The sequence below is a fragment of the Prionailurus bengalensis genome, chromosome D4 (assembly GCF_016509475.1).
Source record: "Prionailurus bengalensis isolate Pbe53 chromosome D4, Fcat_Pben_1.1_paternal_pri, whole genome shotgun sequence".
NCBI lineage: Eukaryota > Metazoa > Chordata > Mammalia > Carnivora > Felidae > Prionailurus > Prionailurus bengalensis.
This window is the reverse complement of record NC_057359.1, coordinates 25418616-25443556: the sequence shown is the minus strand read 5'-3', so window position 1 is coordinate 25443556 and position 24941 is coordinate 25418616. Positions and strand designations below refer to the sequence as shown.

At 41.3% G+C, this 24941-nt stretch overlaps 1 protein-coding gene and 1 non-coding gene across 2 annotated transcripts in view; both read left to right on the top strand.

The window, feature by feature from the left end:
* The window catches only part of SLC28A3 (solute carrier family 28 member 3), a 58784-nt gene that overhangs the window by 20839 nt on the left and 13004 nt on the right, over nucleotides 1-24941 (top strand). Inside the window, exons 2-14 of the mRNA XM_043565377.1 lie at nucleotides 1884-1967; nucleotides 6786-6868; nucleotides 9966-10057; nucleotides 11476-11665; nucleotides 12751-12895; nucleotides 14130-14243; nucleotides 15300-15377; nucleotides 17542-17622; nucleotides 19062-19142; nucleotides 21119-21244; nucleotides 22932-23062; nucleotides 24221-24389; nucleotides 24742-24939. Of these exons, the coding sequence (XP_043421312.1) occupies nucleotides 1884-1967; nucleotides 6786-6868; nucleotides 9966-10057; nucleotides 11476-11665; nucleotides 12751-12895; nucleotides 14130-14243; nucleotides 15300-15377; nucleotides 17542-17622; nucleotides 19062-19142; nucleotides 21119-21244; nucleotides 22932-23062; nucleotides 24221-24389; nucleotides 24742-24939 (1572 nt within the window). The remainder of the gene's footprint in view (nucleotides 1-1883; nucleotides 1968-6785; nucleotides 6869-9965; nucleotides 10058-11475; nucleotides 11666-12750; nucleotides 12896-14129; nucleotides 14244-15299; nucleotides 15378-17541; nucleotides 17623-19061; nucleotides 19143-21118; nucleotides 21245-22931; nucleotides 23063-24220; nucleotides 24390-24741; nucleotides 24940-24941) is intronic.
* On the top strand, nucleotides 3774-3878 carry LOC122475490. Its single transcript, XR_006295188.1, has one exon. It is a non-coding gene; the product is annotated as a U6 spliceosomal RNA (small nuclear RNA).

The following is a 24941-nucleotide window of genomic DNA, read 5'->3' as shown; positions in this document are numbered from 1 at the left end:
AACGTTAAAAAGCCAAGGCGCACACTCTACCAGAGGTAAAACAATCCATTACATGTTACAGAATACGTCCACAGGTGCCCTTCTCAACACTTACATCTACTCTGCCCCACCCCCAAACACAACACACACACACACACCACTTCCTATTTCATCCTTGAGTTCCACAAGTTTCAGATCCCGCCACCAGGTGGCAGGAGTAATCAAGAATTAGCAGGAATTACCAAGAAGGTCCCAGAAAATGTCACAATTCTGGAAGGGATCATAAGAACACTGAATCAAAACTGTGGTATAGATGGGTAAACTGAGGCTGCAAAGCATCACACATGGAATTAGGGACCCCAAGGACCAACACCCTCTGTTACCTGTGCCCTGTATTTCCACCAACTTACACTGGGTTTTATAGCAAAACCTTGGATTGTGAGTAGCTTTTTTCGTGGGTGTTCCACAAATGAGCAAATATTTCTAATAAATTTTACCTTGATAAACGAGTGATGTCTTGCAATAAAAGTAGTATGTGATGCCAAACGTCACATGATCACAACTGAGCCAATGGTTCTTGAAATTTGCTTTGATATACAACTGCTTTGGATTACAAGCATGTTTCCAGAATTATGCTCACAAACCAAGGTTTTGCTGTACTTGTAACTTTTCAGCTTTATTTATGTATTCATTTTTATTTTAAAATTTTCAGCATCCATGAAAGTGAGAATAGTAAAATGAGTCCCTGAGTGCCCACCAGTCCACCCCAATCAGCAAGCTTTGTCATCTTTCCATACCATACCCAGAGCCCCTACTATATTTTTTACCAAATACTCAGATGTATTATGCCGTACCAGTTAATGCAACATCAAAATTTCTGTGGTTCATTCATTCAACAACTAATCATTAGCAACAGCAACTAATGATGTGTGGGAGGCACTGTGCTAAAGTAAGATATGCAGCTTTGACACAAAAAGGCACTGTGGCAACCAGGCTTTTATGCATAAATCACATGTACGCTGCAAGTTAGATTTTATCCACATTTTATACACTCTTGTATTTTAATAGGTGGAAAATGCAACACGAGTTGGAATTGTAATTTTTATAGATCCTTGGGGCCAGACAGATCTAAAGTTAATATCAAAGTCATACACTTGTTCTTCTTTCAAAGACAAGATCACACCCGACAGGCCAAGCAGGATACATTTCCTGAAAAGCTATGGGGACCTACCTGACACGGTTTATCTACCTTGTTGCCTTACGTGGAATGAATTACCTTATGAAGGCAAGTTGGGATGAGATGGGAGAAAGATTGGACCCCCTCAAAACAGGTAAAAGAGCAATGAGCAGGGGGTGTCAGTCATATGCCAAAACTGCAGCTCAGGGGTAAGGACACTCCTCCAAGAGAACAGCTGACTCCCATCCAAAATGTAAAATCAAGACAGCTTGACAAAAGAAGGCATTTTCTGATTCTCATTACTAGGAGAGATTGCTTTAAGCTAAACAAAACACATTTTAGCATTTCAAAATCTAACATCTAAGAAGAAAACTACCTGGCCTACATTTTTCTTTATTTTATAAGTTGGAAACCTGTGGTATGTGATGCCCCCTAGCCTCTTCTCTGCTTATTATAAAGTCACATGACTTAGATGGAGGCACCTGGTCCTCCTTTCTCTCTTCCTCAAGCTGGACCACATCATTCCTTCCATCAGAACAGAACAGAGATCATCTGATTCTTTATAAGACTGAGATTCACTGGTCCTTTCTTTTTTCAGCTGACTCATCTAAACACCTCCTCTCTGCTGTCCCATCCCTCAAAATTCTTTTGGTACCATTTTATAAAAAGAACATTTGAGTTTCTTGATTCTGAAATTGTATTTTTGCAATCTGTACTTTTTCCTTAGAATGAAGATGACTTCGATGAAAAACAGAACACATCAGGAAACAACAACTCACTAAGGTGTAGAGCTGTGCAAAACACCCAGCAGGTAGGGCGGCGATGGTTGAGTGAATCTATTACCATAGTAACTGCTGTGCAACAGGGACGGACAGCTGTGGGGACAGAATGCATGTGCTCAGCTGGCACTCGGAGGAATGAATTAACTGGTAATTAGAATGTGTAAGGCAGAGTCGTGAAAAAAACACACGTGCTCAAACAAAGAGATTTTGTGTTTGTACACCTGTCCCCAGAGTTTTCTGCTGGCGAGAGTACATAGGCTTTCTCGGACATGTCACTATTACAGATGCCAAACTCCCATCGCAAAGCAAAAAGCACTGGCTTAAACCAAAGCATCTCGATTTTAAAGTAAGTGAGGCAGATGAAGAAGGTTCTAAGATGTGGTTCTAACACTATCCATCAAGCCTCTCGAGTTCCTCAGTGATGCCTAAGCTTACAGCAGGCTGAGGCACTCTGTCACAAGGCTACTTTTATTTCTTTTATATATTGAATTCTGGGTAGGCTCTCATTTGGAGAAAGGCTTCTGTTGCTAAAAATCAAGCAGATTATTCATGTAGATCATCCTTTTTTGGGTAATTCTGGGTGCCTAATATCAAGCCATCTATTGGAGGGAGTTATTCTCATGATAAAAAGAATAACTTGTTTAAAGTAGAATATGTGGGAAATTATTGCGGCAAAATTTGGAAGACAGAAAAAGTGACCTGTATAATTCCAGGAAAAAATCAGTGCCTAACATCTTAAAACGTGGCCTTTAGTGCAAATATACACTGCCATGCACATGTCACTTATATTGGGATCATGCTATCCATATTCTTACTGTCTATTTTACTTAATATATTATAAAAAAGTGTCCATTTCCCTATTTATGCAACAAAACAAGAGAAAACAATACTTCTGTCCATATAAAACCTGCACATAGAAGTTTATAGTAACATTATTCATAACTGCCAAAACTTGGAAGCAGTCAAGATGTTCTTCAGCAGGTGAATAGATAAATGAACTGTGGTTCATCCAGACAATGGAATATTCTTCAGCACTAAAAAGATATGATGAACCCCCAAGCCATCAAAAGACATGGAGGAACATTAAATATGTATTACTCATTAAAAGAGGCAGTCTGAAATGACTACATACTGTATGATCCCAAATATATGACAAAGGAAAAGGGAAGACTGTGGAGACAGTAAAAAGACCAGTGTTTACCAAGAGGAGAGGGTGGGATACATGGGCAAAGCACAGAGGATTTGGGGGGCAGTGAAACTACTCTATGTGATACTATTATGGTGGATACATGTCATTAAGCATTTGTCCAAACCCATAAGATGGACAACACCAAGAGGGATCCCTAATGTAAACCATACACTTTGGGTGATAATGTGTCACTGTAGGTTCATCAACTGCAACAAGAGGCGGTGATCATGGGGGAGGCTATGCATGAGTGGGGGCACAGGTGTATGGGGAATTTCTCCTTATCATTCAATTTTGCTGTGAACCTGAAACTGCTCTTTAAAAAAAATGAAGTCTTTTTTTATTGTTTCACAAAACAATCAAAAACAAAAAAAATTAAATAATTTGCTGTTATACACAAGAACATAAAGACTGAGGAGGATCCGCCACATTGGGCACCAACGGTCCTTGGGTGATCTTGGCAGAGGCCATCTCAATAGAAGCCTGATCACAATGGACTGAGTGAGTAGGATGTGAGGGTCACTAAAAGTAAAGGCAACTCTCTCCAGCAGTTTGGCTGTGAAGAGAAGGAGGGAGGGTAGATGTCCTGTGACTATGGGGTCAAGAAGATTTTGTTGTTGTTTTCAGTTTGTTTTAAAGATGAGGATGGGTGCTCACTGTGGCAGCACACATATAAAATTGGAATGACAGGAAGAAGACCGGCAGGCCCCTGCACAAGGATGACATGCAAATTCATGAAGCTCCCATATTTTTAACACACACAAACACACACACACACAAATCCCACACACAAAAAAAACAACTAAAAAATGGGCAGAAGACATGAACAGACATTTCTCTAAAGACACAGATGGCCAATGAGCATATGAAAAGACACTCAACATCACTCACCATCAGGGAAATGCAAATAAAACCACAATGAGATATCACCTCACACCTGTCAGAATGGCTAAAATTAAAAACACAAAAAACAACAAGTGTTGGTGAGGATGTGGAGAAAAAGGAACCCTCATGCACTGTTGGTAGGAATGGAAACTGGTGCAGCCACTCTGGAAAACAGTATGGAGCTTCCTCAAACACTTAAAAATAGAATTACCATATGATCCAGTAATTACACTACTGGGTATTTGCCCAAAGAATATGAAAATGCTAAATCAAAGGGATACATACACCTCTATGTTTATTGCAGCATTATTTACAAAGCCAAACTATGGGAGCAGCCCACGTGTCCACTGATAGAAGAACGGTTGAAGAAGAGGTGAGATAGTTAGATACACAGATACATAGATAGATAATGGAATATTACTCAGCCATAAAAAGAATGAAATCTTGTCATTTGCAGCAACATGGGTGGATCTAGAGAGTATAATGCCAACTGAAATAAGTCAGCCAGAGAAAGACAAATACCATATGATTTCACTCATATGTGAAATTTAGCAAGCAAAAGAAATGAACAAAAAAAGAAGAGAGATAAGCCAAAAAACATGCTCTTAACTATAGAGAACTGGTAGTTACCAGAGGGGAGGTGGGTGAGGCATGGGTGAAATAGGTGAAGGGAATTAAGACTACACTTATCATGATGAGCACTGGAATTGTTGAATCACTATATTATACACCTGAAATTAATATAACACTGTGTGTTAATTATACTGGAATTACGATTTTTGAAAAAGAAAAAATCTTTACCAGTCTGATAGGTAAACATTAATTAAACAAACAAATAAAGATGGGAATGGGTGTGGGAATAAAAGAGAATAGTTAATGCCAGGCATTCCATTGATAGTAGGTAACTTGAGACAATTTCACTGTAAGAAAATAATAATCATGATGAATTAAGTCAAATAATTGTCAAACTTTAACTACTGGCTAAGCTAGGTGTTAGATGGGAATGAAATGAATAAGGTTTATCTCTACCCCTATCCTCAGCAGCTGCAGCTTGGACCCCACTGGTCTCTCCTTCTGTTATCCTTCACCAGAAAATGAAGTTAGTCTAAATGTAAAGTATAATGGAGTTTGGCAGCAAAGGACTCTATGATCTTTGAGAATCCTTTCAGCTCAGAGATATGCTTGTGACTTATTTCGAGGAATTCTCTTACAGTCCAGATCAATCAATGGCCACCTGGGCTATGACAGAAAATAAAAGCTGAGATATGACTTTATCTGTCTTACAGCACATTCAAACCACTCTGCATTTGCATACTTCTTTGCCACTTTCCCTTACCATTGCTTATGGTAGCTGGACCTATTTGAGATATTATTGCAAAGTGTCGGAAGGCAGGAAATCCTCTATGCTATGCTGAGAACAGGACGGGTCATGGATATTTAAAAGTTCAAACAGTGGGGGGCGGGGGTGGCACCGGGTGGTTCAGTCGGTTAAGTGTCCAACTTTGGCTCTGGTCATGATCTCGCAGCTCGTGAGTTCAAGCCCCATGTCGGGCTCTGTGCTGGCAACTCGGAGCCTGGAGCCTGCTTTGGATTCTGTGTCTCCCTCTCTTTCTCTCTCTCTCTCTGCCCCTCCCCCACTCGCACTCTGTCTCTCTCTCTCTGTTTCTCAAAAATAAATAAACATTGAAAAAAAATTTTTTTGAGTTCAAACAGTATCTAGAAAGATAGCCCAGGTATATACTTCATTAATCAGAGCAAGGGTTAGCTAACAAAGGGAAATACTTCCCTTTAGCCCAACTGATAGGACCCTAGTTCCCAAGGGAAAGTTAATCAGCTCTTGATGATACTAGGCTAGTGGTCACATCTGCAGGCCAAGCTTTGGGCTGTCAGGAAAATAAAGCCAGCCTTGGTCTCAGTCCTTTGGGAAACAGGGTTGACAGAGTTTAAAAGGAGATTTATACAGCCTCTGATATAAACTTCATTTAGCACTTGCCTGAGAACAGAGCAGGGGTTGAATGATTACAGTAGAGAAAGGAGCAAAAAGCAGATATGAGCCTATTCCCTAAAGGAAAGAAGAAAATACCAACAGCTCCTTTGGAAGAAAAAGGAGAGAGAAGTGTGATCCTGTAGGTTTTGTGTAAAGGGAAAAATGCGCAAGTAGATAATAGGAGCTATCTTCTTGCATAATAATTTTAAAAGACCTTTAGAAAGTCCTTTGCCAATGAAAAGAATGAAATCATGCCATTTGCAGCAACGTGAATGGAACTGGAAGATATTATGCTGAGTGAAATAAGTCAGAGAAAGACAGATATCATATGTTTTCACTCATGTGGATCTTGAGAAATTTAACAGAAGACCATGGGGGAAGGGAAAGGAAAAAAATAGTTACAAAAGAGAGGGAGGGAGGCAAACCATAAGAGACTCTTAAATACAGAGAACAGACTGAGGGTTGATAGGGCTGGGGGGTTGGGGGATAGGGGAAAATGGGTGATGGGCATTGAGGAGGGCACTTGTTGGGTTGAACACTAGGTGTTGTTATGGAAACGATGAACCATGGGAATCTACCCAAAACCAAGAGCACACTTTACACACTGTATGTTAGCCAATTTGACAATAAATTATATTAAAATAAATAAATATTTAAAAATTAAAAAAATAAAATAAAATGCAGTCCATAAAAAAAGTCCTTTGCCAAAATTCTAAGCAAAAAGAGATCAGGATTCATTATGCCCAGAATTCTCATTATTCCATCTCTGCTGCAATGTTTGATTTCCAGGACGAAGAGCAGGTCACCATTGAGCAGGATTCTTTAAGAAACAAAGAAGATGTGGAGGATGATCCAGAGGCACATCAAAAAGGGTACAGGTTTAAACGGAGAAATAACCATACTGACCTCCTTTTTGGTTTTGCCACTTTGTTTTATCTTCATCTAATTTTAAACATTTATTATTATTTATTGGATATTACCACCACTACCACCCATTTCCCTTCCCCACTACCCGCCCAACACCATTTCCAGAAAAATTAATGGATCTCTATGATAATCACCATGGTAAATTCAAACTGCTAATGTCCTGGGAACCCAATATCCAGGACAGTCTTCTAATTAAAGGCATAAATTACTAACTAATTGCTCCAGTCCCTGCAAAAGTAGTTAATTCATCTTCTCAGTGTCAATCAATAAGCAATTGATTTCTCAAAACCCAATCCACATTAAGTCCCAACAAACTTGCTCTGACTGTAGTATCCTGAAGGTATTCCAAGTTCTTACTGCCCATGAGGTAAGAGAGGCAAATTATTTTATTTTTTTGACCAGGAAAATGAAGCTCAGAAAAGTGACTTAATCAAGGTTAGCTAGAGAGGAACAAAGATAACTTAATGTCAGCTTCTGATTCCTAGCCCAAGATTGTCTGGTACTCTTTCATAACACTCAAGTATTTATCAAGTTTCTAAATTCCTATTTAAATTTTGTTTAAATTTCTATGTCTCTGAGGAACTTTATTTTTATGCATCCGAAGATATCTCTGGAGTTGGTCAGAATTAAGATTAAAAGCTCTTGTCACATTTACATCATCAAAAATATTTACTACCTCAGAAACCTGAGCTTTGTTCCATCTTTCATTATGCTTTACGGACCTCTGACTCCAGGGGCTGAGTAATTCTCTTGGGTGGTCAGGTTTCACTACTGTTAATGGGATGGAAGCAATCACCAAGAGGCTGGGAGTTGCCTAGCCATGATAACCAAATGGCCGAAGCCTCTATTTCTAGCTACTTTATTTTATGCAGTGTGAGTTGTCATGGACCACACATATTCCCTGCAATTAAAGAATCTGATCAATCCAACCCGAAGTATATGAATGTGTCCAATGAAATGTCACCCTCCACCGCTGCCACTTTGAAACACTATCAGAAACTGAAGATGATGCATCATCAACCTTTCCTAAATTAGACGATGAAAATTTAGTCTTTACTGATCTTCTGGATCAGTGTTTCCAATTCTCAGTACATGTATTCACACACATACACAACACCAAAGTTTTCATGAAATAAGACATCATTACTGTGAGTGATATGCTCTTATCAGTCCTATTCTTTCTTATTAAAGATGGGTGTCAGGGCATCTGGGTGGCTCAGTCAGTTAAGCGTCTGACTCTTGATCTCTGCTCAGGTCATGATCTCATGGCTCATGGATTCAAGCCCTGTGTTGGGCTCTGCACTGTCAGTGTGGAGAATCCCTGCTTGGTATTCTCTCTCTCTCTCTCTCTCGCTCGCTCTCGCTCCCGCTCTCGCTCTCCCTCCGCCCTCCCCTCTCTGCCCCTGCTCCTCCCTTTCTCTCTCAAAATAAATAAATAAACTTTAAAAAATAATAAAAGCTGTACATCTATTTAAAAAATAAAATAAGGGGCACCTGGGTGGCTCAGTTAGTTAAGCGGCCGACTTCGGCTCAGGTCATGATCTCACGGTCCGTGAGTTTGAGCCCCACGTCAGGCTCTGTGCTGACAGCTCAGAGCCTGGAGCCTATTTCAGATTCTGTGTCTCCCTCTCTCTCTTCCCCTCCCCTGTTCATGCTCTGTCTCTCTCTGTCTCAAAAATAAATAAATGTTTAAAAAAAATTTTTTAATAAAAAATAAAATAAAATAAAGATGAGTGTCACACACTGTGCCTTCGCAACCCACTAATGGGTCCTAACCCACAGCTGTAGCATGCTATTCCAAATAAGCAACACACACTCCCACTTCATTTATCTAGTAATGCAACAAATGCCCATCAAGCACACTAATGTCCAAGGTCCTAGTGCCATTGGGCTCACATCTCTCTCCAGGAAGTTAGCCAGTCAAGCCTTTATCACAAAATGAAATCAAAGGAGACAGTAGGAGTAAAGCACAGAGGAATGACTCTGTTCAAGGAGATGCAAGAAGGTGTTGTAGGAGCAAGGGGCTTGGGCTGTGCCCTGAAACTTGCACAGGGGCCGAGACTTGGACATGGATGCACAGCTGCTGCAAAATGGACAAGTGGAGGCATTAGCAAGTGAGTCCTTTGGAATCCCAGAGATGAGGAATCTCCTACATAGGACTAGAAGTGACCTAGAAGTGGCAATGATTGTGTGAATAAATTCCTTCCTCCATTGGGAGAAGAGGTCTCTGTTAGAAGGGGCAGTGAGAAAAGAGGCAAATGTATGAAGCCAGACCTTAGGGGAGGCACGGAGGGAACCAGGAGAACCCTGGGAGAAGCAGAGCATGGTCATTGTGGGTATGGGCCTGGGCCCCTCCAAAGTCACTTGCTGATGGCCACCATCCCCCCAGCACAAGTGCCCAGATCCCCATATTGCTCACTCACTACCCACCACCCCCTAACAAAGCTCTGGACAGGAACAAAGATGTGCCAACAATGCCAGAACTTTTGAGAAAGCTACCTTACAATTTGCTGGCTAATAGCTCTGAAATCCACAAAATCCTCCTTTATATTTCAAGCACCCAGTGAAATCTGTCAGTCTCCCACTAAAAAACATGGTGAGCCAGGACAGGGAACCACCAACTTACTCAAACTTTGTGAGGCCAAAAGGGATGACAATTCCTTAAATCAACGTTTCATATCCATGGCTTAAAAGCTATCAGAGGCCCACATAGTCCCGTGAGAAACAGTCTTCTCCTACCATTTATTTCCAGCTTTTGGTTAGTTATCCATCTCCCCTGCTCTGTTTTCAGAAGCATGTTTTCTGCATCTCTGTAAGCCCTCAGGGCTTGGCACATCCACGCAGCAAACACTGATCCAAGCTATGGCTGATTATAGTCTAAAAGGATATGAGTATCCCATTTCTATTTTGTAGGACATCCACTTCATCCATCTGTTCGTTTGCTTGCTTGATTTACAAAGCCTCATCTAGCTTAGTATATCAGTTTATTTCATGTTTTTGATGTTACCTTCTGCCTGCCTTTTTGCTCTTGTGTTGTTACAGGTATCTGGAAAGGAAGTATGATACAGTTTGTGATTTTTATAAGAAACACAAAACCACCCTTCAGTACATCCTCTGGGGCATCTTAATAGTAGGTAAATAACAAAAGGGGGGTGGATGCCAGTGTCTTTGTTTGAGAATATTCCAAATAGTAGCTTTCTATAGAAAAAAAAAAATCTTTCTGTTCCCCCTGGACCTTGGTGAATCCAGAGAAGTTAATCCAGAAGTTCCTGAGTGGTGGGTCTCAACTGTGGCTGCCTATGCAGATTGTTTCCCTGTTTGGTTTATGTAGCTAGCATCTAATTAGGTTCCCTACTCCTACAGCCTTGGTTGTTGTGATATGGATTTAAGGGCTAGTTCATGCAAATCCAGAAAACAGAAAACTAGAAAACATGGTGATAAACACAAGATGGGGACCTAATCACAGGGGACAATATAAGCAATTAATACTTCATGCAAATGCAATGTGAGCAGGAGCCTAGGGTCATGCAGGTCACCCCTCCTGCCTGAAAGCAAGACCACACTATCTTCATAGATGAGCAGGTCCCCTATTTTTACTCCCTCCAAAGCAAAGAGTTCTGCAGCCCATTTTGAATAACACCCCTGTCTATAAAATGTGAACCGTTGCACCCAAGTCCATAGACGTTAACCCAAGACTCTTGCACCTCCAAGGTCAGTGGCTTTGTTGGTGCTCAGATATCTGAAACAAGGAAAAGCAGGGTTTAAAGCTTCCTCTACACTGGGCCAGGTAGTATTTTAGGCTTTTCAGGCCATGCGGTGAAAGCCACACAACTCTGTCCTTCTAAAACAAAAGTAAACAGACAGGCGTGATGGTGTTTCCATGCAATTTTATTTGTAGATTCAGACACAAGTATACAAACACAACTGTACTTGCAACCTACAAAGATAAGTGGTAGGCCCGATTTAACCTGCAGACCATGTTGGCTGACCTTTCTAGGACACCCTGTTCTTATCCTAGAATCTCCTCTTCAAAAGCAGCCACCTTGGTAATTATCCCTCACCCCTTTCTTTAGAGATTCTTTGGAACTCAGAGATGGTTGGAAGGCCTATTTTCTCACTGAAGCGTAGGCCAAATCTGAGCTGCAAACCAGGAGAATCAATACTTTTTTGCCAGTGGTTGCTTCAACACCTAGTCTTTCTCTGATAGAAACTCCCCTGCTGAGTTTGAATACCCAAAAATAGGAGTTAGTACTGAGAGACCCAACAATCAAGCATCAAGATTCAAGAACTTGAGGTTCTATGAGAAAACAGACCTAGCACTCTGTCCTTCCTGCATTCATGGTGAGACTGTTAGGGAATTACTTGTGAAAAAAACAAAATCCTAAAAATATATAGTACAGATAATTACATGAGTCAATAGCCCTATCAAGAGCAATCCTGCATTCAATGGTTTCTTGATTGAACCTCTCCTTGGCTGAGCCCCATCAGTGCTAGAGGCTGGTCTGCACCTGGTATTGGTGATGCCCCCTGTCTGTGCTTGCTTTCTCGACAGGTTACCTGGCAATGGTGATTGCAGCTTGTGCGCTGAACTTTCATAGAGCCCTTCCCCTTTTCGTGATCACCGTGGCTGTCATCTTCTTTGTTGTCTGGGATTACTTTATGACCAAATATGAGCATCGAATCAATGAGTGCCTATCTCCTGGCAAAAGGCTCCTAAACAGCCATTGGTTCTGGATGAAGTGGTAAACTCACTCCGTTCCCTTGTTGCATTTGAGAGAAATGTTAGTCTTTTCCAACACTGTTTCCAAAAACGTGTTCTGAAATTGGTCCCTCATTTATAGGCTATTGAAACTAGAAATAACCTGGGGAATAATCTGCTATAATACCTTCATTTTACAAACAGGAAATCAAAGCCTAGATAGGGCAATGACTCGTTCAAGATATGTTCAAATGTCCCTGCAAACTGCTTTAATTCCAAGTGCCACTAAATGATAAAATATTGCCCAAAAGAAAGGACAGTTCTTACTTGGGGAGGTGGCTTTCTGATCTGGGCCTGAAGCTGGCCTCTTTGAAAGTAAGACCCTGTGAATATAAAAGTTGACTCTTTCCTATAAGACCCCATATCCATATCCGATGAGTGACTGCTCAGAGCTTTTCTTTCAGCCTTTTTCTATGGGACCTCCTCTTCCTCCAGGTGACCCTAGTGGATTAGACACAAGACAGGTTCTCCCCAGAATGGCACTCAAGGGATGTACCTGGAAAGTTCACATATCCTTGACCTAACAATGTAGGATTGTTCAATCCCAACACAGCACACTTTCTGGCTCTGCCATCCAAGCTGTGAGTCAAACTTGTCATGCCCACTAGATCCGCCAAGGAGTCATAACCCTTCCTGAAGTCTAACTTACTCTGTGAGGCTCAGCTGGAGTCCTCCAACTTCAGAGAGCACATTTCAAGTTCTCCCTTAAAGGGCAGAAGGTTACATCTCTCCCATCTCCCAAAATGGACATGAGAACTCACAGAAGATCTCCCAAAGAAACCACTAGACTTCCCTCTCTAAACACCCTTTCTCATCTCTGGCCCCTTTGTATGATCCTGAACGAATGAAGAGCCCAAGAGTTTTGGAATGTGCTTAATCCAGTGCTTAATTTTTGGCTATCTGCCTTGATAGCCACAACCAAAGAGGGTTTGTGCCATGTCTAGAAGCATAACTTCCTGGTGCCAGGGTGTTACTCTTAATAAATTTTTTGTTTATTAGTTTAAGTCTGATTTTAAGATTTTCAAGTTAGCGCAAACGATGTTGATGCCCCCTTTCCAATTTTCTTAGGGTGATTTGGAGCTTACTGATTCTGGGTGTTATATTCTGGCTCATCTTGGACACCGCCAAACTGGGCCAACAGCAGCTGGTGTCCTTTGGTGGGCTCATAATGTACATTATCCTGGTATTTATATTTTCTAAGCACCCAACCAAAGTAAGTATGAAATCAATCTTTTTCAGCTTTTTCCCTCTTTTTTTCCCTCATGTCTAAATTGCTCAAAATAATGAGTGTGAGAGAATTTCACTGTTACTCAATATTAGTCTTACCTTGTTATGCTCTTTTAAGTGGCTAGGGCACCTTCCTTCCCGAACTTGCTTAGTACTAGTACTCTCTCATTTTTCATTCTCAGTAATTTTCCAGTTACATCACCAGTGAGGGGTTCTCTCCTGTCAAGTCTAATTTCTACTCATGTCCTCCACCTCCCTCCATCAAACATGCTAAGAAAATTCATCTGTTTTGATCCTGATCTCCCCAGACCAGTAAATAATCTAATATTCTACCATTGGATTCTGTAGTTTATCATATTTCCACTTGCAATTTAGGTTATTTTACTGCAAAAATCTGTCCTTAAACAGACCAGATTTGTTCCCACTGAATTCAATCCCTATCCTCATTCTGACAGCCTGTAACCTGTTAAATGGGCAAGAATTTGGAGACATCCAGGCTTTCACACATGACTCAGAATGGCAAACTCCGGAAGACTTTACTGGCTGAAAGGTTGGCCCAAGAAGAAGGTCACGTAATAAGATCCAAAGTCCTTGCCCTGCTAGGGTCAGCATCGCTGCTGATTGGTCTGCCTCCAGTTCTTCAGTTCTCGGCAGCCCACTCGTCTCTGCACCAAAAATGAAGGCAGATGATTGTCCATTACTGCTGTACTCCCTGGGTCTGCATTAGAGTTAATTGGTTCCTTTTACAGTGAAATGAGAGCCCCTCAACAGGGAGGAATTTCACTTAATTCACTTACAAATTGTCAGATGAACAAACCTTGGGCACACAGAGAAGTCATGCTCTGCCTTTCCATTTTCCAGACAGGGGAAATAATTATATGTCTCTCACATTTATAGCACAACTAAGAGGGCCAGATCCTTCCTTCCTCCTTTGATTGTCCTTCTAAGACTACTCTTTGTGTCTAAGTCATTTTGTTGTGATATAATGATAATTGCATACCTTCCGGAGACTGAAGTCTTCGAACTCAGGATTGGGATGATGGAATGCAGCGCCAAGATCTGGGGCCGTGATTCTCTGCTCACAAGTGCTTTGGCCTCTCAAAGATGGATCACAGGCCATGTGTGAGAAGCTTCCGAGGAAATAGTAATCCTCTGGGTGTTTATGCTGAGCTTAGCCATTCATTTTCTAGTGACACCTATCTCTTCATCTTTCTGTATAGGTTTACTGGAGGCCTGTCTTTTGGGGAATTGGGTTACAGTTTCTTCTTGGGCTCTTAATCCTAAGAACTGAACCTGGATTTATGGCTTTCGATTGGTTGGGTAAACAAGTTCAAGTAAGTTGGGTTTAAATGAACACCTTGCTTGTAAATTCTTTTTTAACATTTGGATATAATCCTCAAGACATGTCAGAAATAGGTTTATTTGTCTGCATTAGTTGACCCACATTTTTGTGTAGAATATGTTAATCTGTCTAGTTTATTACTATTACAGTTGTCCCTCGCCCAATCATCCACTACATCACTCCCCATCCTGATTGCCCCTTCATCCTGGCCCAGGGGTGTCACACTTCTAAGATGGTTCCACAAATAGAGAAACAAGCTTTCTTTGCATGGAGTGATAGCTAGTGCCACCTATGTCCCATCTATGACTTGCTGGAACAAATTGCCACACCTGGTTCCTTTGAGTATCCTGGAGTCAGATTAAATGTCACAAGTGACAGGAAATCTGTATGCAGGTATAGTTCAAAAATACACTTCCTAGGACACCTGGGTGGCTCAGTCACGTAAGCATCCGACTCTAGGTTTCGGCTCAGGTCATGATCTCACAGTTCATGAGTTTGAGCCCCGCGTCAGGCTCTATCTCAACAACACAGAGCCTGCTTGGGATTCTGTCTCCCTCTCTCTCTCTCTCTCTCTCTCTCTCTCTCTCTCTCTCTCAAAAACAAATATATAAACATTTTATTTTTTTTAATTTTTTTAATGTTTATTTATTTTTGAGACAGAAAGAGACAGACCATGAGCAGGGGAGGGGCAGAGAGAGAGGGAGACAGAATCCAAAGCAGGCTGTAGGCTCTGCGCTGTCAGCACAGAGCCCAATGTGGGGCTCGAACCCATGAACCGCGAGATCATGACCGGAGCCAAAGTCGGATGCTTAACCGACTGAGCCACCCAGGCGCCCCTTTTACTTTATTTTATTTTTTAAACATTAAAAAAAAATACACTTCCATGCCATCCACTGGAGGGGGAGAAAGTTTGTAAAAATTTACTTTCCACCTCTATCCAGCAAGTTTGCTGGGCTCCCCTTCTGCAGAGCCTGGGAGGTCCTGTGGACTGTAGCCACCAGTTCCATGGTTGTAATGATCATGTGCCCTTTTCCTTTCTTTAACTCAGACCTTCTTGGAGTATACTAACGCTGGGGCTGAATTTGTCTTTGGTGAGACATATGCAGACCACTTCTTTGCATTTAAGGTAAAGCTAAACCCCTTTTCTAAGTATTACTTCCTTGTCAATAGCTTCTCAATCTTTGTAGATGTTCCAATAGAATCTGACCCGAAACCAGATATATACCTGCTGGGCATGTCCTACATGGATAGCACATCACCACCTTTTTTGATTTATCTGATTTTATCTGAAGTCAGTGGATTGTAAACATTTTACTTTGTTACTATAGCAGTGAGGGAAACATCTAGAAATATACAAAAACTTTTGAGGGGGCTCATAGCATTGCCTGAGATACTTTTGAGAAATCATATGGGGTAACAGCATCTGAAGCATCAGGGAAAAGAACATTTGGTACCTGGCAATGAACAGGCATATGGCCACTGATAGCTTCCAGGCCAGGGATCAGAGACAGCCTTGTGCTCCAGAACCCCGTTTCCTAAAAAGAGACAGTTGCTCACTCGTATCAACCTCTGTTCTTCCAGAGCCATCTCCGTGCTAAACCTTTTGTGTCTTTCCTTCAGTACTGCAAGCCTGGAGGCTGGGCCTTCTCCCAACCAAAGGAGGGACATTATTCTCCAAGGGAAAGGCAACCTGGCCTGCCAGTGCTCCCACAAGTCCCAGGAAGCTCACTGTCCCCAGAGAAGCCCCTACAAATACTTGTTGATGAGTCAGAAAGATAAATTTGGCTTTGCCTTCAGCATTCTTTGTTGTGGTGTTATTTTTCCTACACATCTAAATTGTTTTCTCACTTAGGGTCTCTAAGTTTACCTCCAAACTACCCCATCTTCAGTTAGGCCAACTTTTATGCTGAATCTTTTTTTTAATTGCTGAGTTTTGTTTTTTTTAAATGCTGATTTGACGCTTTGGTTGCTAAGATGACAAAGCCATCTCCCAAAGGCCCAGTGTTTACAAACTGAGACAGAAATATGCTCATATCATGAATTGAACCCAGAATTGGAAAAAGAAAGTCACAAGGAAGGCATACCTTGATGCCCAGACTACACCAGTGTCTTTAGACTTTACCTACCCACCCAAGCACCCACCACCTCCCTCTCCCCCAGAGAGGTGGCCTCTGTCCTCCCAGCCAAAGCAGAATCCCTGTGGGAACATTCAAGAGATAAGCTCCTTGAATTCCCCGAAGCTTTCAGGAAGGCACTGCTTGCCCATTAAAGCCAATAAAAGCACAGAAGTGACTGAGCTCTGCATAATGGCACAAAATGTCTTTTGATATATATTATTAATAAATTTTTCTAGACCAGATCCTGTACAAATTGTCCTCAGTCATTCTGTGCCTCTGGTGGCAGTATGTCCCTGGCCATTTAGCTGGGGAACAGAGGAGAAGGGTTACAGAGGGGTAGGAGTGTGGGGGGACCCAGCCCACAGCTCTGTGTGTTCTCTGCAGGGTGGAAACTGCTCACTGTAGAAACAGGCTATCTTAAAGGCACCCAAAGAGCTTCAGGGAAATAGGGTTCAGAAAAAGACGCTTGTGATATCACGCAATAAACTATTTCCAAAGTTTATTTTTTAGCGGTTCAAAAACTCCATGAGTACAATAATTATTCTCTTCAGAGCTAAGTGAATGAATGCTTACCCTACGGGAGGCAGTTTGGGTAAGCACCCACCATGCTGTATCTGGTCTGTGCAACTTCTACAACTTCTACAAATAAAGATCTGAGGCTGCTCACACTCTGTTTTGACCAGGATTCTCTGCTAATGAGGCTATTTAATATCAGAACTTCAAGAATATCTGCCAGTGGCCCTCAGTGTGTGGATCTAGTTATTACAAACTACCCCCTCATTGAACTTCATTCCTTCTCTGAGAAACTGAAGTAACAGCAGCTTATCATTGCCAAGAAACAAACAAACAAACAAACAAGTCATGCTTCCTATAAAATATCCTCAAGCTGATCCAGAGCAAATTCAAATAAAAGATTGTAGATGGGGAAGCTGCCTGAGAAAAGTGTCATTTAGTTCAAGAGGAGTGAACTAAATGTGTCATTTAGTTCATTCAAGTGTCATTTAGTTCATTTAGTCAAAAGTTCAAGAGGAGTTTCTAGTAGTTTTATGATGTTTCCAGGTGGGGCAGGGTTGGGGAGAGGGAGGCAGAAAAGAGACCTGATCTGAAACTTAACTAACACAACTGAGGCAACATCAACCCTGGATTGCTCTCAAACCCCCATCTCACCCCCAGGTCCTGCCAATCGTGGTTTTCTTCAGCACGGTCATGTCCATGCTCTACTACCTCGGGTTGATGCAGTGGATCATTAGAAAGGTACTGGGTCTTGAAGGGACTGGCTGCTTCTTTCAGGGACAAAGTCTTAGATGCCTTTTATCCAGGATTTTCCAAAGTGCCTTTCTGTTTGTGCCAAGATCCACCACCACCACCCCTCTACCCCAAGGTATTAGACCCAAACCAAAAAATCTTACATGTAGCCACAGAGGGAATTTTATCTTGGGGATTTCTAATGGGGCTTTGACTTGCAGCCAGTGGTTACTGGCTATCTTCATAAAACCCCAGTAATTACTTCTTTAGCCAAATAACTGACTCCAGCAGAGCTGACACCTGTGGAGAGAACAGCATCCTTCCGTCGTCCTGGCTGTCTACTCTGTGCCTTACACAGAATCCCTACTTATCCTCAGGACGTTGCAAAAGTGGAGACTCCTGGTCTAGGAGTGGCTACAGGATCAAAGGAAGAAGAGAGAAGCTACTTTTTGTTTCTGAGGAAGTTTTATAAGCACACACACACACACACACACACACACAAGGTCTGAAAATTTCATCTCATTTCTGCCACCCCAGCGTCAGTTCTACACTTGTGTTAAATTGCAACATGAGGAAATTTGCAAGTTAGTTCAAATGCACACACACAAACGGGGCAGTGCATACAGAGTTTGGGCACAGCCATTGCCCTCCTTTGATCCTTGTAAATAAATAAAAGAGAGGGAGGTAAGAAGGGGGAAAGAGAGAGAGAGAGAGAGAGAGAGAGAGAAAGCAACAGAACACCAGCAGAATCCAGAATGTCAGCAAGAGTGTGCCAGGACCCGTGATTTTCTGATTGCTGACCTGAACACGCAGCATTATTGTGCTCATGTCTAAGCAGAAATGAAGGAGAGAATGCAACAGGAAGTTTCCATCCTGAGGTGGGCACCACAGTCTCTAGTTGGAAGGGCCAGTAGAGAAGCAGGACCATAAACCATGTTCATTTGAGAGTTAAGTAGAAAGGGCCAAACCTCATCCCACTACTTATTAACTGGGTGATCTTAGACAAAACAACTAAACTGTTCTATGCCTCAGATTCCTTTTCTATAAAATGGCCATAATTATAGGACCTCCATCAAAGGGGTATTATGATAATTAAATGCATTACATGGATCAAGAGCTTAAAACAGTGCTTGGAATGCAGTAAAGCCTGTCAAGAATGTAAGCAATTATTAGAATTTATTATTCTCATACAGTGTTTCAGTACAGATTTGTTTCTATAGTGAATGTATAAATTCAAGGCAAATACAATTACTCAGCCTTACCACTCAAATAGGAGGATTTGATGGGCCTACTCTGTAAACTCTAGATAAGATATACTCACACTTAGCACCATCACTGGCCTGCCAACAATTGTTGAAGGCATTTTCCTCCAAAGATTTTCATCCCTACTTTGAAGTTTTGTGTATACAAACAACTCTTCACTGACTTTGTCCCTTATCTCTTTTCAGGTTGGATGGGTAATGCTAGTTACTATGGGATCATCTCCTATTGAATCTGTAGTTGCTGCTGGCAATATATTTGTTGGACAGGTAAGTTGTAATCTCAAAACAAAACAAAACACCTGTTGAAATGGATACTCTTACCAGAAATTAGAGTAAGAAATATAATATTATAAATATACTGGTGTTATTTTTTTTTTTATGTGTCAGCAGAAGGGTGTCAAAATAAGGAGCCCTCAGCATTGACAATGTCCAGATTCCAGCGAGAAAAAAGAGTGCACGAGAATGATCCCTTCCAAGTGTCCCAGTGCACTAGTGTAAAATTTGGGTTCTTGAAAGTGTATGGAGAAGAAAGACGGAAAATCATTTTATCGAATTAGCAAAGCACTGGGCTCCTTCCATTCTCAACCAATCTTTTCTGAATTAATTGAATTGTTGAGGTCTCTGATCCACCCTTCAGAGGCTAACAGGTCACCCACTCCTGTTCACCACTTATTCTGAAGCTGCAAACAGGTTCACCACTTATTCTGAAGCTGCAAACATGTAACAGGGAGCCTCACATTCTGTGGTATAATGCTTGTGGTAATGAAAGAGACCAAGAAAGACTTTTCACCAATAACCCTGCAGCCGTATAAATACTTGAGTTTATTCTCAACTTGTCTGAACTGGCCAACAGTCTGTCTTGGCTGGGCCTGAAGAAAAATGCTGATGAGCAAAAGCATTCTCATCCTTCTGATCCATCACATGGATAAGTGTTTTGCCTGAAGCCCATTTAAGCAAGGAAGTATGCTGCTAGGGGGTGTCCTTCAAAACAGCAGCATTCCTATGGGGAGAATAAGTAAGATATGGTAATCATCCTCAATGCTCAGGGTATGTGGCTTTGGGAAAAATGGAATCACACACCCAGGAACCAAAGTATGAATGCTTGCCAGCACAGCTACCCAAGGAAATTGGATTTGAAGCAAAAAGCAAGTCACCCAGAGAAGCACATGGCTCCAAGTCTGAGGCTTAGAATTGTTCCAGGCAGGCTGAGCCTTATTGGTAAGCCCAGCATGCTAGCCTGGAGTATAGTCTTTAGGGCAGGGCCCAGACTTCCTTCCCCAGGAGTTGAAATTATTATAATTATAGTCATAAAATCTCTCAGGACTAATTAGAACACCATCTTGACTTGATTACTCCTACCTGCGGGGTCACAGGACTCATGTACTGAGTTTCTATTTAGTCCATGAAGTGAAGCTCAATACATTCAATCTTACAGAACAATTACAAATAATGAGGGGAAAATTGTAAAATTGCACACATGCTTCTGTGGTGCTCAATGTTATACTTAATATGCTAAAAGTACAGCTATTATTTATGGAGAGCCCTACATTGTGGGCTGTCTGTCCTCCTTAATGGGATTCAAGCCTTTACAACTACACCCTCTCTAATTCCTTTCCACCCATGGGGAAGCGTGGGGCCTCTGAATTTCAACTAGGAAAGTGCCTCTGGGCACCTGCCCTTGCTATTGCTCGTATTTTTTTTATACTTGTGTCTCTACTTCCCTGTGGTTTAAGCAAAGAGGTTTATGGTCTGTCATAATGAAGCTGGAAGATGGGAGATCACAGTAACTTGGAAATCACCAGTTCAGAAGAGCAGGGCACAGTTACTTGGGCAATAGTGTTCCAACCTTAGAAAAATGTACCTGGCCATCAGACTCCAATCCTAGGTTGGTGGGGGCCGTATATGAATTGGCCTCGCAAATTTTGCAAACCTCACACATAACTCTATATGCACACTGACAGAGTTCAATGACCCAGACATCGATGGTATGGGTTCTCAAATGAGCATGCCTCAGAACCACCTGGAAGGCTTGTTCACACACGATTGCTCGTCCCATTCTCAGCGTTGCTGAAGCGATTGAGTCTGAGAATTTGCATGTCTGACAAGTTCCCAGGTGATGTTGATGGAGCTGGTCTGTGGTTCACTCTTAGAAATACTGCTTTAGAAAATGGAATCTTGAGTAGATTGGAACACCTTCCTAAGATTTAAAAGGGGACATTTAACCTGGTCTCACTTTGTTCCAGACGGAGTCTCCACTGCTGGTCCGACCCTACTTACCACACATCACCAAGTCTGAACTCCATGCAATCATGACCGCTGGGTTCTCTACCATTGCTGGAAGTGTGTTAGGTGCATACATTTCTTTCGGGGTAAGAATGTTTGAAGATAAATTTATGGAAAATTCAACCTCTTCTTTCTTTGCTGCTGTTGTTTCTGTGTTTTCTCTACCACTGCTGCTGGATAAGGAGGCCAAAAGAGTGTCCTTTTTGCTGAATATTTGGTCGTGGTTCCTTTGGCATTTGAATGGAGAGACCCTGAGGAGCTTTGTGGCTTCACTTTCAAAACCCTGCCACCTAAACATGCATTATATCCGAATGTGGCAGAATGAAATCATATTATGAGCTTATTTTGGCTGAACATTCAAATATGTAAAAACAACAACAACAAAAAACCCTATTACTGTCTCTAGTAAAGGCAGTGTAGACACAGAGGTCAGCAAGGTATGGCCCCTGGGACAAACTCAATTGCTCCCTTTTTTGGTAACTAAAGTTTGACAGGAAACCAGCTACTTCTCTTCACTTCTCTTTGGCAGCTTTCATGCTACAGAGTTGAGTAGCTGTGGCCTGAAAAAGCCAAAAATGTTTACTCTCTGGCCCTTCATAGAGAAAGTTTTCTGACCTGTGGCTAGTGCAGTGGGTCTCAAACCTTTCTGCACATTAGAACCATCTGATGCCCAGGCCCATACCACAGAGTAATTAAACCAGAATCTCTTAATATGTATTAATATATTAATATATTAATTAATATAATTAATATTAATATAATAATTAATATATTAATAATTAATATAATTGTATTAATTATTATATATATAAATATATATAATTATAGTGAAATAATATAATTATTAATATATTAATATATATTATATTATTGACAGCCAGTTTGAGAGCTGGTGGTCTGTGGCATAGGGCTGCAGAACACAACTGATGCATGTGTCCCAAGCACAGAGCTTATAAGCCATGTGGCTTATAAGTGGAGAAATGGAAGAACATGCAGCTTTGTGACCCAGGTGACTTATACTTCTTATAAGATAGATGGGCTTTTTTTCCTCAATTTCATCCAGGCCTCAGAGAGCCAACCAACAGGGACAGGGAAGAGAAAAAGGGTGAAAGTGATCTTAGAATAGCAGTTCTACTGAATCCCTGGATGGTCCACTCTGCCACAACCGTAGGAATGCTGCCAGCAAAAATGTGCAGGATGGAATAGGAGCGGGGAGGGATGTATGGATTCTAGAATTCTGAAAATACGAGGAAGAGAATGCAAAAACAAAATAACTTACAGATGAAAGGGACTCTGGATAAATGAATCTGGTATAAAGGCACCAAGGATTTCAGGAAAGCAAAAGGAAGACAGAGAGGGATCTATCCATGCCTGCATCCCCAGATATTTCCCCTATCTGCATTGATGATGTAGTGAAATATGGGCTTTAGGGACTATTTAAACATTCAAAAGGTCAACAGAGAGGTAGAGGAATCTTCTTTGGAAGTTCTTACAACACAGGATTAATTCTATTCTGAAATGATTGGATTTCGGTTTTATGCTTCTCCCCAAAGGATGTGGTCAATTAACACAAATTCCTCCCTTCCCCGTCTGACTCTCCAAGGTCATGCCGACTTTGCTCACTGAGTGTTTCCAAGCCTCCAAAGAAACCCTTTACTGGCATAGGCTCAATTCCTGCCCTTCTCTTCTCTTGTAAGCCTTTCGGGCCATTTTCATTCTGAACACAACAGAAAGACTACACCTCAGTTGGTCTCCTTTCTCCTGAAATCACAGGTTTCAGCCTCCCACTTGTTAACTGCCTCAGTCATGTCCGCACCTGCATCATTGGCTGTGGCTAAACTCTTTTGGCCTGAGACAGAAACACCTAAAATAACACTCCAGAATGCCATGAAAATGGAAAGTGGGTAAGTGGGATGCATTCATCTACTTAATACAAGCTGGGGAGTTGGGGGTGGGGGGAAGGGGGTCCAAATTCAAAATACAGCAAAAAGTTGCTAATCGGAGAGCACAGCAAATTATGGTATTAAAGTGAATTTAATTTCCCAGTGACTATTAGACTTCACTAGACTTCCACAAAAATCTCTTTTTAATTCTTGAAAAACTTCCCAAATATTTGAATGTCAATACATTTCCTTAACTGTGCAATGTAGATATTTCATTTTAAATATATATGTTTATTGAGCCCAGACTTAAGACCATTGGAAAGACATGGGACAACCATTTCTGGAAGTTTCTTATATAACAAGGAGAATTAAGGTGTGGTATAAGTATCTTTAACCCCTCTTCAATTCATTCTCTTTTGCCCTGTGCAAAAGAAAGAAAAAGGGGTGAAAAAGACAAAGGGATTTAGGATAGTCAAAAGAATTTAATTAAATGACAGAATCCACCAATGAACATGTTGCTGAGATTCATTCCTTGTCTGTATGTAGGGACAGTCAGAACCATGAGTGACAAGCAAGTTGTCAAAGAATACACATAGTGAATATGTGTGATTCCACTTATAAAGTTAGCAAATGTGTAAATATACACAGCATATTATTTAGGCATAAAGTGATGTAGGAAAAATAAAAAGAAGGGGAATGATGAGCAATTTCTAGGGAGCCAGGTACCTCTGAGATTAAAGAGAAGAGAATGAGATTAAGGAAACAGAGGCACTCAAAGGTGATGGTGATATTCCATTTCTTAAATGAGGTCATGGATATTCAGGCCTTCCTCGAATTATTAGTTCTTATACTGTGAATATTTTATAAATATTTTCTAGTAGCTACCTTCATACAATTTTTAAATCTACAATATTTTTATCTTTTCACAGATTTTTAACTATAAATCCTCCCCCCATTAACAGAGTAGTATAACAGTTAGACACCCATATACCCATCACCTACATTCAGCAATTATAAATGCCATCATGATTTCATGGAATTTAGAAGAGTATTTTGACCCAGGCATGAGCCTGAGAGTTTGTCCAAACAAGTGAGCTCTGATCATGCCATTTCTACACCTGTGATATCCGTCCACTGACAACACCTGGGTAATTCTGGAATTGCTATTTTTTAATAAAGTGATTCAAGGAACCTCCTAGAAGCTGCAACGCAGGGAGCATCCTCATCCATCTCCCTAGTGGCAAACATAGCTGTGAACTTGATTGCCTTCCTCGCCCTGTTGTCTTTTTTGAATGCAGCCCTGTCCTGGTTTGGAAACATGTTTGACTACCCACAACTGAGTTTTGAGGTATAATTCTATCATGTCTCTTCTCCATTTTGTTTCTGCCTATATGTGTTTAAAAATAAAATAGGTTTGTGAATTGCCTTCCCTAACAACATGCCTGTCATGTATCTGCCACCCCCTATCACCCTCCATCCCCCAACATACAGCCATTCTCTCCTGACCTCATGCCAGGAATCCAGGTTACCAATGCCGACCTTGACTCCTAATGGATAGAGATAGGTCAGACAATGTGAAGGGATTTCTGTGCTTAAAGGATACGCAGCAGCAGGGGTGGGGGATCTTATCACAAGCGTGAGGCAGAATAACCAGAAACAAATCACCATTCTAATAAAATATCTATTTTGGGGTTTTATAGATAATATGCTCCTACATCTTCATGCCCTTTTCCTTCATGATGGGAGTGGACTGGCAAGACAGCTTTATGGTTGCCAAGCTCATAGGCTATAAGACATTTTTCAATGAATTTGTGGCTTATGAACACCTCTCAAAATTGATCAACTTAAGAAAAGAGGATGGACCCAAATTTGTGAATGGTGTGCAGCAATATATGTCGGT